Below are 14,259 nucleotides of genomic sequence, written 5' to 3'. Positions count from 1 at the left end.
CTGCCCAGAAACACTTGCATCACCGTGGAAATGATAACTCTTGTCTATCTAATCTTGCGATCGACCCATCCCATCACTCTCATATAAGCACTCATTTCCCATGTCATCGACTTCAAGCAGAATGCCATTCGTTCACAGGAAACACAATCCTGCTTAATTTTCTGGCAAATTATTGAAGTCATGGGAATATGATAGATAAGGATGAAGAGACTCAGAAAACCAATTAAGAAGTAAGAAGAAATATGCATTTGATTCTCGACCGATGTGAACCAATCTTTGAGAGGGCATACGATCATACATTATCAAGTACTTTCATATATAGTTATTGCTATGTGCCTCATCATCAGAGTGATACAATACCTTCTGATCCTACGTAACTACAATTCATTATGGCTGTTGCTCGTTTCTAAATGAGGGAACTAAATCCTGCAATAAACCATGATCAGGATCAAGTTGGAGCTGCTGCTGAGTGATGAGGTTTCGATAAAATAAGGAATTTAGGTCGACTTGATTATTTGTTGGAAGCAACTGAGAAAATAGTGATGCCTGTGGAAAGCTTGGTCCAACTGAAGCCGAGGCCAAAAAAGTTGGCAACATTCCGGTAGCGTTACCTCGTAGGTTTGCTGGACAGTGATGGTTGTGCTTCCCCTCATATGTTGTGATCACAGTAGATGGATCTTGGAAAGATCTTTCAACACGCTTTTTCACAATGCACTTCGGACTGGTGCATCTGTAATAACTTCTGAATTGGCAAGCATGAGTTGTAAATCATGTTAATAACTAATTTTTACCAACATCCAGAAACACAAACATATATATTAATTCACGTTGATCATGAATTTCTGCAAGATCACAAGTAGTACTACTCATGATTTAAGAATTGATCAATAATATTAATATTTAAGAATTTCTTGCATTAATAATCTACCCATTAATTACAAGACCTGGTGATGGAAACTGTTTGTTAATTAAGAACAGCTAGCTAGCTAGCTAGATTTCCTATTAATGTAATCTACCGGGTGAATTTTCTAAAACAGTACTATCACTGCTTTCAAACGACCAATGACGTTATATCTTGCTTTCATCCTACTTTAGAAATTTGGCACTTTCCATCACCTTAGATCATTTTTTTATTTTTATTTTCAGAACAAATTCAAGGGTTGATGGGTAATGCAACCTTATCCTAGTGGGATAAGATCAGGGGGAGGATGGTGCATGTAATAATATGTTGAAATATCGGTAAGATAAATACTTGATAATTTGAGTACTACATATAACACTAATCTTGCAAAATTTCTACTGTTAAATTTAAAAGATAGAAAATCAAGTACTCCATATATATAAGATGAAAAAATATATTTATCATCCCAACTTCTATCATCCTCCCATTATCCCATGATGTAGCATTAAATGTTAGGTTCACAAGTAAAATATAATAAATAATCTCTAATCATTTAATGCCACATCATAGGATGATGGGAGGATGATGAAAATAGATAGTGCTCCTTGAGAATCTAGTGGATATATATATATATATATATATCCCAAGAATTTAAGGATTAAGATCCTCTAGAATATATAATCCGTGAATGGTATAAGCCCCAAAGGACAAAGTGAACTAAGACTAACCACATTAATTACAAAATTAATGCTATTTATAAGCTTGAGAACATGAATGTTGTAATGTGCAACTATATATATTAGGTGGATATTAATGGTCTTTATTTGCATAAAATTACATTATTAATCCACGAACGGCCACAAGGGCTATTAATATATATAATTATTCATGAGCTAGCAAATGATACTAATTAACTATATATTATATGTATATATATGTCATATATAGTACAACTAATGATTTTGGCTGCAAGAGGAAATCAATTTCAGTTTGATGTCTTTTGCTTTATGTATGTGTAGGTCAGAAACTGAACAAGATCAGTAGTCGCAAGTCTACCTTGGATAAGGGCTATTCTTCACTGCCTTCTGTCCATACTTTCTCCATCTGTAGCCGTCTTCAAGATGATCAATCTCGCTCTTAGTCAAAAAGGCAACCCGCGGCTCCCTTTGCCGTTTCTCCTTTTTCGGTTTGTTACTTATACTGACAATATTAGATCAACATCATGAACAGTCAGTAACAGAAGCTGGTGGAACTCTTATTTTAATTTGTTAGGCCACAGGCAATTAGAAAGGAACAAGCCAGATTTTAATTAAAAGAGGAGAAGATCCGTTGAAATTTCCTTAATTGATGGTGCATCTTCCCTTAAACATGACAAGCTACCGTATCTTAGGGCTTTGTATGCCTGTTAATTCATATTTTATCCTTTCGATCCCGAAAGCTAAATGGTACTGCTGGAAGAGATCTATGGTTTAGGAGTTTCATCAATAGAAATAATATTGAGGAAATATCAGTGAAAAGTAATTTAAAGATTTAAACATGAACAAGCAAAAAATAAAATAAAAAAATAAAACTTCGAGATCAGTGCTTGCATATTCAAACCCTACTATCCATATTCCATGTGGAGAACAGAAGATCCTGATCACTGGCTTTTAACCATTACCTTGAATCTATATATAAAGGGGAAAGCAAAAACCTACGCTTTCTTAGACTTCTGATCTTTAGCTCCATCTTCACACAGTTGTGGCTGCTTTTCTTTCTTACTCTTAACGGATTCTTCCTCACCCGTTCCCAGCTCGTTAGATGAGCAAGACACAGAAGAATTAGGGGTGGGTAGATTTTCTCCGGTCGCCGATGACTTTTCTACACCGACGTTCTTCCAATTCTCGTCGGTCGGGCTAATTACTTCCGATGATGAGCAAGACATGCCAAAGGCTGTTGAGAGTGCGTTGTAATCCATGGAGCCATGTAAGCAGTCAGTGAAGCTCATGTACGAGGTGGGATCAAACCCCTGTTGGTTTTTTGTCTGTATGGAGGGATTATCATTAATGAATGGAAAGCTTGATTGGTTGATTTCTTGGCGATGATAGCCAAAAGATCCATGATGGTTGTACAGGTTCTTGTCTTCTTCAGACATTAATGAAAAGTAGGCGAAGAAAAGGAAGAAGAAAAAGAAGGCGATGAGGAAGTGATCAGCAAGAAAGCAACAAAATTGGAAAAGGAATTGTACCGCGCGGTATGTATAAAAACTTGTAGACAGCACTTTGGTTAAGATCTTTACTGTTTGTTTTTTTAAGATCTTTGAAAATATAGTTCTACAAGAAAGAGAGCACTTCAGGTTCGTTTAATTGAGAGAGAGAGAGAGATTTGGATGGTAGGGTATTGCTGCTGATCTCTTCTATTTAATTTATCATATATGATGAGTCTGCACTTAAAATGTGGCAAGTGTATAATTAAAAGAAAACTTCTGCTCATCATTTCTAAGGGTACATATTTTGATTTTTTATATTTTGATTTTTATTTTCTCAATAAGTATGTCTATATGAATGATGAATAGAAGAATTTAATTAATTTATTAAGAATAAAATTAAAATAAAATAAAAGTAGTGTGCTGCTGGGTAGCAAAACCCTAATTAAAAAGTTACAAAAAGGAGAAATATTAATGATCATTTTTCATTTGTACACATCATATTTTAAACTTAAATATCAGTTATATAGCCTAGAAAAATTAGAATTATTCTCATAAACATTAAAATTACCTGGAAGCACAAAATATCATTTTCGATCAGATAAATGATATTTGAAGTCATGTGTACGCAACTGTCATGCACTTTTTTTGAAAAAATTGAGTACATATAAAATTCACATAAAAAAATTAATTTTTTAATTAATAGCGGACCTCACTCTTCCTAAAAAATAGTGCTCATCCCTTACACAATTCATAATTGTACATAGTATTACTTTTTTCATCGTGTATTTGTGATTTGCCACTTACAAGTCAATAGTGAAATATAGGACTTATTATAGCACCGATTATAATTTTTGAAAAAGTTACAACAAATTAATTTTTATGGTAGCAAATGTGGTAGACCTATATACTAGTGATGTATTTGATGAGTCAATAAATAGATTTATAAATAAGATTTTTCTAAAACATTAAAAAAGAAAATGATTTATTAATGAGAAGTGTAGCTATCAAACCTATAGAAAGGGAATGGTTAAATACATCATTTGTTTTCGTAGATAATTAAGATGAGATGAATTGAGATAAAAGTTGAAAGTAGAATAAAATATTATTAGAATATATATTTTTAATATTATTTTTATTTTGATATTTAAAAAAATTATGATGATTAGATGAGATGAGATGAGATGAGAATAATTATAAAAATAAATGAAACCTTAAAAGACATACTGTGGTATGGTATTTTAAAGATGACAAAAGTATCTACACATGCATGCAGATATTTTTTTAATTACAATCTACAAACTTTTAAGGGGTTCCGGCCAAATTCTTTGCAACTAAAAACAACTGGAGAAAAAAAGAAAAGAACAACCGCGTGCAATCAAAGGAGCTTTGTCAAGCTTGACCAACCGCGCGTTGGAGGTTGTCACAGTCACGGTTATGGGAGCGCTGTGGCAAGATTTCCAACTTTATGATAGTGTTCGCTTCTGAGGGGATTGGGATGACACGTAGTCGGAATTGGGCACCGGCATTTGACCATAGCATCCTTTCTTCTTTTTCTTTGTTTTTAAAAATTTTTCCTGCTTGTACTGTTCCTTTCCCACGTCCATGTCTTGTTGATTGAGCCTTAACTTAACCTCCTTTCCTAAATTTGTGGCATGCCTTCTGTTCCACACGGTACTTTCTGTTCTTTATTTCTATTAATTTTAGAGCACTGCTACATCTCCCGAGAGATGTAGCCCGAAAGTATCTCGAATAGGTAAAAAAAATTTTTTATTTTTTTATTTTTTATTTCATATATTTTTTTAATCATCATAAATATTTTTAAAAAAATTAAAAAAATCATAATATTATTAAAAATATTTTTTTAATCATTCTATAAAAATAAAAAAATAAAAAAAAGTCCCATTCGGGACATGTTTTGGGTCCCGAATTCGGGACCCAAAGCATTTCTCTTAATTTTATACTATATTTTTTGTTGTCTTAATATCATTTTCTTAATTTGAAGTGATTGTTTCGTGATTTCCAATAAAATAGAAGATAAATAATATTTATAATTGTAGAGTATATAAGAGAAGTTCAATCTATTTAAAAAAATGAATAAATATAAGATCTATATAAAAATAATAATTTTTTAATAATAAATTCTATTATTTTTAAAAAAATTATGCGACGTTTACGCATTCTACGATTGTATGTAATATTATTAATAGAATGATGCTATATATATTCAATCAGTTTACCCCTTGATCAACGTTATCCATTGCTGATCATGTATGTTGGGTTCCTACTAATTCCTTCGATCACGTACTCATTTTCACGTAGCCTTATTCTATCCTTACCCAACGTGGATAAAGAATTATTTTGAATAATTAAATAAGTAAAAGAAAATTTTGTTTTAGATCAAACTTTAGATTAAACTTTAGATTTTGCAATGCCATTTCTGAAAAATGAATAGTCTTTCTTAATCAACAACTGAAAGACTCTAACCAAACAACTTTGAATACATTGGTTCGTCTCTTTAACGTCCGCCACATTGCGCTCTGCCTTCAAAGCTTCATCTACCAATAGACGCGCCCCTTCATTTGCTTCCCTTAAAAAATAGCAACTCATGACCGGTACTTTTGTAGTGCTGACAGTAGCTCTCTTGACTACTCTACTAGATTTTTTGTACTACTCTAATTCTTCTCAGTCCATTTTAGTGCTATCTAGGAGTGTGCAACTAGGTTGTCTTTTTTTTAGTTCGGTCCGAAACCCAGAAATCCAGGTGCATCCGGACGGTTATCTGCCCGAACTACACCTAAGTGGGTGAGATGAATCTAGATCTGGTTATGGATCCAGTTATGTGACCCAGTTATTCGTAAACGGCTCATTTTAAATAACAAAACTAATCTGGTCATAAAATGAAGCCAATTTTTTTTTTCCCATCGTTCACTTCAGCTTCACCACTAAGCCCTCAGAAGTCAGACCACTCTCTTGACTCTCGATCTCACTTTGAGTACACTTTCCCTTCTCTCTCAAGTCTCTCTGAAACCCACTTTCCCGAAACCCTAGCAAGAACTTGTGACCCATCATTCCGTTGTCGCCAATAAGGTCGCCGCCCGTAAGTATCCAAATCAGTTTCCCTATCTCTCTCTCTCTCTCTCTCTCTCTCTCTCTCTCTCCATTTTTCCTTCCTTGTCTCTCTCAAATGTCACTACTATTGGTATGATCATCTCTCTCTCTCTACTTTGTCTTAGTCTTGAATGTGAATTTCTGTTTGATTATGAGTGTTGGGTTTTGTTTGTAAACGATGGGTGTTTAGGGATTTTTGTGTTTTAAGGTTTGGTTGTGATTTTTGGGTGTTTTAGGATTTTTGTGGTTCTGATTGCCGATTGGTTATATTTCCCTCATTCCCAATAAGTTATACAATGCTACCTTATAAGGACTCAAAGCAAAACATAGAGAGGGTCTACAAGCGAAATCGTTCACCTTGACTCTCTGCGGTTTCACTCAAAGAAGGAGACAGTATCCATTTGTAATAAAAATATTAATATATTTTGATCATCATGTTATGATCAACCATGTTAGTACTCATGCTACTGCTACCTGAAGTACTGCTCGATGCAGCAAGCTCCTTCTTATGGTTTAGTTTTTCTATTTTTTCCCTCAGTTGTGTTATATAAGAGGTGGCATAATCAAGCTAATCTAGCTGTGTAACCGCTTCTTAAATTATAGGGAAAAAACATGAACTAATTATGATTAGTATATCAAAATGAATTTTGCTGTGCAACCATGTATGTCCTTCAAGAAACCAAAAAAAATCACCATGATCATGATCAATATATGAATGCATGAGAGATTAAATGACAGGAAAAATGTGAAGTTTTCCTGAAATATAAATTAAAAACCAGAATATAATTGCTCTCATAAGAAGGGAATATGAATCATTTTGGAAGGTTGGATTAATTAGACTTGGATGCACTTAGGGGTGTAACCGGTCCGGTCCGGTCCGGTTTTGGATAAAATCTAGGACCGAACCGGTATGTACCGGTTTTGAATTTTTCAAAACCGATTACGCACCGGTTACCCTCATAAACCGGTACTTCCGGTTTTACCGATTTTTGGTCCGGTCCGGTCCAGTTTTCCGATTTTTTTTAAATGTAAATTTCACAATTGTCATTAAAAATTTGTTTATAAAAAAAAAAAATTTGATTTAAAAAAAACTGTTTTATACTTTTATTAATATATTAGACTATATAATAGTATTAATATTAGACTATTAGTATAGTTATAAGTTATATATTAGTATTAGTTATAAACTTTTAGTGATTTAGTATTAACATTTTATGTAATAATTTATAAATTATAATAAGAAATTATTTCATATATGAATATATATGTTATATATAAAATTTCACATAAAAATTTATAATTATACATTATATATAAAACTTATATATATTAATATTTAATATATATAAAATATTTTGTATAAAACTTATATATAAAAATATTATTTTTTATTTTTTTTAATGAATCGGTCTGGTCCGGTTCGGTCAGGTCCAAAAACTCACAGAACTGGAACCGGACCGGAACCGGCCGGTTTTTACATTTTAAAAACCGGTTCCGGACCGGTTTTACCGGTTCAAAACCGGTAAAACTGGTCCGGTTCGGTCCGGTCCGGTCTAGTTTTTCGGTTTGAGTTTACACCCCTACTTGTGTAGAACAAAACAGTGTCCTAAACCACCACGATTTCATCACTACAGGTTCCACATTGCTCCTATGGGTGCTAGTCAAGTCATGGTGTAGAGGAAAGATGAAGAAAATCATCAAAACCATCCAAGGGGGCTGATAGATTCAAGTGGTTTCCTTGGGCAGATTTGATCATCACTTTGACTCATCTCCTTAGCTCTTTCAAGGCTGAATTGTGCAGATGTAAGGTAACTTCTCGAAAGCTTTTTTAGGTGGTAGAAGGTGGAGGGTTGGCTGCAGAGTGATCATGAAGGTACAGCTCAAAGAAAGTGATACAAGGGAGGTGGTTGCCGAGTGAAGTGGTGCTGGAGGTGGCGTGGGGTGGTCGCTCAGCCATGGCAGATGGGTGGTTGAAACTCAACCAAATCGGTTCCCATCCAATGAGTCTCTTGGGTGCAATCGGTTTTGGCTATTTGGTTTGGTTTTTTTAAAACTAATTTCATCCAAGGCTTGTTCTAGGTTAAAAGAGATCTTGAGAAAATGGCACAAAAAAGATTGGGCTTAAAGGCAAAACAGTCCATGAACACAATGGCACACAAGTGTGCCGATTGGTGTAGTTTGGGGTTTGATATGTCATTTCCTCTAATGACATGTGTAGAGGCTTATCTAGAGTCTTTGTATGATCTAAGAGTGATGTAATTGAGTAATAAAACAAGAAAATTTCAGATCAAAGGTTTAAAAAAGATTAAGAAAGAAAATTAAGTTTCAAAACATAGTTTAAAGATCACTAATCTTGGGTAAGATTATTGGTCTTAAATAATTTCAAAACTTAATTTGGATATTTAGGGTACGACATGGTCTTAAGGAGACCCATGGTATGGTGTATTGGGCTCTCAATTTGAAGAGTGAAATAAAGCAAAACAAGCTTTGGGGCCTTGTGGGCTTAAAAGGGCCATGGGTGTGAGTCAATGGCTCATGGGCTTTTGGGCTTAAGTGAATGGGGGCCTTGTTTCTAGATTTTGAAAGTTAAAAAGAGACCTCAAGTCCACAAAGATGGGGCTTGAAAAGGTTTGTCTTAACATAGTTGGGCCATGGGTCAAACCCATACCAAGTTTGGCCCAAAGGCCTTAAGCTTTCCTCATACTTGGACCAAGGCAATCCTACCAAGTCTTGAATTCCTAAGAGGCTTGGTTTTTAAGGCTTCTAAGGCTTGGTCCATAAATGTCCTAAGGTTCTATAGGCCTTAATAGAATTACTAATGTGCTTGCTTCTCTAACCCTTCATTCTAAATAATTAATGACATTAAGTGTCATGGTCTCAATAAATCTAGCTATCAACATTAAAGTAAAATAATAAAATAAGCAATAAAAAATAATATAATAATAATAGTAATAAAAAAAATAAAAATAAAATATTTAAAGCCCCAAATCATAAGCTTAATCTAAGGGTGTTTTAAGGTTAATCATAATGGATAATTAGGCGGAGTGTTACACGTGGTTCATATCATATTATATCATATCATGTGATACGTATCATGTAAGATCATTGCCTTGTTCTTATAACACATGGTGGAAACAACACAGCTCCTCTATGCACCGCGTGTTCTTGCTAGTTACCACACCACCAGCGATCCATACATCATGGTGAATACGTCTTATTCATAATCATTATAACACGACAGTACTTCATCGAGTTATTAGCCTTAGTCATGGCACCAACTATCGTTAGGTGCTACCTCGCTCTAGCATCCTTCCCAAAAAGATCCATTTAAGGCACGCCAATGGTTCTTTGTCGACCCAGGGATTACTACTCCATTCTTAAGCACTCCAGAGTGGACAGAAGAGTTCCACAAGGACATTTCCCCTTCCTAGCATTTGGGGTCATGATAAAACATTTTCAGCACTTTTTAAAAGTCATTTACCCAAATTCATGTGACATGAGATTTAAGATGTACTCTTTCTTACACTTGACATGTAACACATGAAATGTCGTGCATGAAATAATCAAGCTTAACATATTCTAATCATGGCATGATAACATAGAATACAAGAAATATCAAAACAACTTCATGAACATAGAAGAACATGACTTGGCCGAAACATCAAAGCCCATATTAACCTGGAGAAATTCCACTTTAACATGTTCCAAAATTGAAGCATAATAGATAAAAATCATGGCAATGGTGAATCAAAGCATAAAATCATGACAACATCACATGAATCTGAAACACTTAACCCAACAATAACCGAATCTTGATGGCACATAAAACACCAACATAACCTCAAGCAAAATCGAAACATGTGCATGTGAATCATAGCATTTTCAACATGGATCCGAAACAGATAACCTTTTTCATGATCTTATACAAAATCACAATAGAGTATTCAACCAAGTAAAGCATAGAATAACAATCAAAATTAATAATAACATAGAAAAGATTTACACAAATATATACACATGTTAACCAAACTAAGTTGAGTGATTACTTACAAAAATCCTTCAAGAAAGCACTAGCAAGCTGTAAACAGAAGTATAACTTGTTAGAACAAAGGTTTTGAATCCTAATCTGTGTGCATGAGTGTGTGAGGTTTCTAGGGTTCATGTAATACCCTTCTCCTTCCTTCTTACGTACGCTTCTTCTTTCTGATGTATGTTTCGTCTTTATGACGTAAGCAAATCTCGAAAGCAAAGATTATGTGATCATCTGCCCTTCTCACTAGCGACTGCAAGCCACGTTATGTGTGTCAAACCACGATGGCGTGTCTCGAAAGATATCGTATGACTTCTAGGGCACGCCCAGTGTTTTAAATATGCTGGAAATATTTATAAGGAGTATTTCCAGTATTATTGAATTAAGATTGATCTTAAATATTACAATCATAATATTCTTGAAGAGCTCCAAAAATATTATAATCGTCGGAAATTATTTTAATATTATTATTAAAATGATTTCAATTATTTAAGATATTATGAGATTTAAATTATGTTGAAAGCTTTTATTAATTAAATAGTTTTATTCTCTTTAATATGTTAAGTGAGACTTCATCATTTTATTAATAATGAAAAATATTATTTTATAAACTAAAGTTAGTTTAAAATAATATTCTACCTTAATTCCTCTAAGCACTTTTAATTAAGTTAATGTTTTATGCATATTCAAATCAGTGTTTTAATCCCTCGTCGTTAGATCATTGTGTAGATCCCCAGACGAAGGGACTGGGTTAAATACCCAGACCCCCCTCACTTTTCCCTTAGCTCCCTCTCTCTCCTCCCTCTCCCAAGCGTACGCAGTACGCGGCTTCCCTCTCCACTCCGAAGCCTCCAATGCACAGCCCGGCGCCACCGTGCATCGCCAGTCCTCACCGCCAGCACCACCAGCTCCACCTCAAGTCGGTGAGCTCAACCAGCCCAGGCTCTCTCTCTCACGCTCTCCCTTTCTCCCCGCTGGAAGTACACAGCCCGAATGGGCTTGGTGCGCGTAGCGCCGCTGTGCACCGTCCTCCAGGGCCACCACCTCCATGGCAGCTTCCTCTGCCACCGGCCACCACTCCCAGCGAACTCAGCACCTCCCATGCAGCCACCTTCCCTCTTCGTCGCACGCATGCACGCACAAGGAGACCCATGCACGGCTTCACCGTGCGTGGCCTCTAGCTCCGCCGTATGCGGTACCCACGACCACCAAGCGACGCCATGGACCTCCTCTCCCCTTCCCCTTCTTCCTCCATGTGACCCATGGCCAAAAGCCCTTCTCCACCGCACGAGCTTCCTCTCTTCACACGCACGGCTTGCACACCATGCACCGCCACCCACGACAGATGACCTCCACCTTCGGCCTCCTCAAGCCACCACCAAGCCATCCCAACCATCCACGGTCCCGATCTGCCACCCATGCACGCACACTCTCTCTCACTCTCCCACGGCCTCTCATCCACTTCACGGCCTTGAACCGCCACTGTGGGGCCACCTCGACACCACCACGAGATCCACCGCACCTCCCTTAGCCGAGCCCTAGGTCCAAACCACCACTTTATGTGGTGGGCAATCACTGCATGTGATGGACAGCCATTGTGCGTGGCTGACCGCCATTGTACACGGCTAGATCCGTCATGTTATGCTCCTTGCCACCATCACAAGGCTACCACGAGCCCTTCTAAGACCACACCTAGCTATCCAAACGCCTAAAAAGTTAACGTACGTGGGTTAGCTGCCACGTACGACACTTCCGACATCATCGACTATGACGGTCAACGAGCAATGCACAGGTTATCCCGTCAATAGTATAACTCTCTAAACCTCGTAATTATGTGAGATATTGATTAGTTGACTAGGTTGTGGACTGTGTTGTTGGTATTTGTGGAGTTGTGGTATTGTGATGTGGTGTTGTGTAACGAAGTGTTGGGCATATATGTGTTGTATGGAGGTGCATTGTGCCGTGTAGTGCATTGTGCCGTGTAGTGCATTGTGATGTGTTGGGTGTAGATGGGAAGTGTTGTGGACTGTGCCATGTAGTGTGATTGGGGAATATGTGCTATATTGGCGACGTGGCAGATGGAATGGGAATAGTACACGCTGGGTGTACTTTGTGTATGGCGTAATGTGAGACAAGGAGAGTATATGTAAAATATACCCTCCTGGCATATTGTGGAACGGGATGAGTATGAGTGGAGTGTATTCAGTGGCGTAGTGCGTGTAAAAGGAGTACATGTGGAGTGTACTCCATGTGGTGGAGTAATGCACCATATGGTGGATATGCCATAATGGTGATGTGCCGTAGTGTGTATGAAGGGAGTATACGAGGAGTGTTCTTCATGTGGTATATTGATGTACCATATGGCGATTTAGCCATAATAGTGATGTGGCGTGTTGTGTATGTGGGGAGTACATGTGGAATGTACTCTATGTGGTGGAGTGATGCACCATATGGCGGGTATGTCATAATGGTGATGTGCCGTAGTGTGTATGAAGGGAGTATACGAGGAGTGTACTCCATGTGATATAGTGATCCACCATATGGTGAGTATGCCATAGTGTTGATATGGCGTATGTGAAGGGAGTATACGTGTAGTGTACTCCACGTGGTAGTGACACTCTGTGTGGCGTGTCACAGAAATAAGGATGGTTATGTGATTTATGGGCGTGGAACATGATGAATAGTATCAAGAACTGTGGAACAGTGTCCCAAAGTAGTTATGGCGTAGCCTGTAGTCTGAGCTGGCAAGTGTCACCGTGATGGACTTATGGCTAGGAATAGGCGTGAAGTAGCAGAACAAGTATAAGAGTGCGCAGCGGAAGCATGATTGAGGAATGTCATGAAATGACATGACTACTGACAGTCGTGCTTATGACGGGCGACGTAACGGAACAAGTTTAAGAGTACGCAGCGGCAGCATGACTGGGCAACGTCATGAAGTGACGTGGTTATTAGCAGTCACGCTTATGACAGGTGAAATGTTAGAGTGTAGGAATGGCGTAAAGGGAACGTGATGAGATGTCACGATGTGACGGGAGTACGTGAGGAACCGTACTCGTGATGAGTCAGGAATTGACGTAGCAGAATGTTGGGTAACGCGACAAGGTCATAGTGTAGCTCTGGAGCAATCTCAGGCTATGTGACGTGACATAAGTCGTAGTTGTAAATGGAGTCTTGTAGTGTTAAGTGTTGGGATGTTGGGATGAACTGTCAAAAAGGGCGGGTAGCATGAAGAGTCATGCTAGCTGGGTTAAGAGAGGATTGGTATCGGAGTATGGTTCTTGTCCCTACGAGCAGATGATCAACATGTTATATATTGATCTTAGGTGATAAAGGGTTAAGGCACATGTGTAACATGGTGAGACACATGTGTCAGACGGATTCATCATATGTAATGGGTAATCTGTCATGAGTACAGTTACACAGTGCTTGAGCCTGAGAGTTGGCTTAGAGCCGTGTGGCTTGGATGGATGGGAATGAGGATTAGTATGGGCTAAGGTGCACGAAGGTAGTGACGGGCATATTATCTAGGATTGGGATGCATGATTCCATCGGTCAGAATCATGCGTCGGAATGTGGTTGTAAGAAGACGAATGTCTTAGTGTCTTAATCCTAAGGTGAATCATGGGTTCACTTTAGTGGATGAGCACTCAAGGCAAGACTTTGAGTTAGAAGATGTGGCGACCGTAAGTGGTCCCGAAGGATTTAACATAGTAAAGGGCACGTAAGTGCATGTGATAGAAGGAGAGTGTTCCAAGTATAGCATAGTTCTATTTATAGTTCAAGTTGCTTATGCATTAGATAGATAATGACGCTAAGGTATGTGTATGTATGTAGGTTGTCATCTAACAAGCACATGAATGGACTGCATGATATGCAAATAGCATGGAGTCCAGGTAAGTGTTACTTTCATACTCTTCTAGAGTCTTTATAAGATAAAAGAAAAATAAAAACAAAAGCTTTTCCTTCATGACGCTTTAAGAAAAGACTAAAGACGTTTTAAGAAAGAAAATGCTAATTGTTCAAAGGTAT

At 37.3% G+C, this 14,259-nt stretch overlaps 1 protein-coding gene across 1 annotated transcript; it reads right to left on the bottom strand.

The window, feature by feature from the left end:
- Window positions 1-223: 223 nt before the first annotated feature.
- LOC109003210 (WRKY transcription factor 28-like) lies at window positions 224-3,288 on the bottom strand. Its single transcript, XM_018981262.2, has 3 exons — window positions 2,599-3,288; window positions 1,958-2,101; window positions 224-742 (listed from the first exon to the last, which is right to left on the bottom strand). Exons 1-3 carry the CDS (start codon window positions 3,033-3,035, stop codon window positions 388-390), a joined length of 936 nt encoding a protein of 311 aa, XP_018836807.1. The 5' UTR covers window positions 3,036-3,288; the 3' UTR covers window positions 224-387.
- Window positions 3,289-14,259: the final 10,971 nt, after the last annotated feature.

Source organism: Juglans regia, unplaced genomic scaffold (genome assembly GCF_001411555.2).
Source record: "Juglans regia cultivar Chandler unplaced genomic scaffold, Walnut 2.0 Scaffold_705, whole genome shotgun sequence".
NCBI lineage: Eukaryota > Viridiplantae > Streptophyta > Magnoliopsida > Fagales > Juglandaceae > Juglans > Juglans regia.
The sequence above is the reverse complement of the archived record's forward strand: the minus strand, read 5'-3'. Positions and strand labels throughout refer to the sequence as shown.

Excerpts from the sequence above, each read along its gene's own strand:
- LOC109003210 (XM_018981262.2), bottom strand. The coding sequence starts at position 3,035 with ATGTCTGAAGAAGACAAGAACCTGTACAACCATCATGGATCTTTTGGC. Across the intron at positions 2,102-2,598 it reads GATCAGAAGTCTAAGAAAGC|TATAAGTAACAAACCGAAAA; the intron begins GTAGGTTTTTGC and ends TAATATTGTCAG. Across the intron at positions 743-1,957 it reads AAGAATAGCCCTTATCCAAG|AAGTTATTACAGATGCACCA; the intron begins GTAGACTTGCGA and ends TTGCCAATTCAG.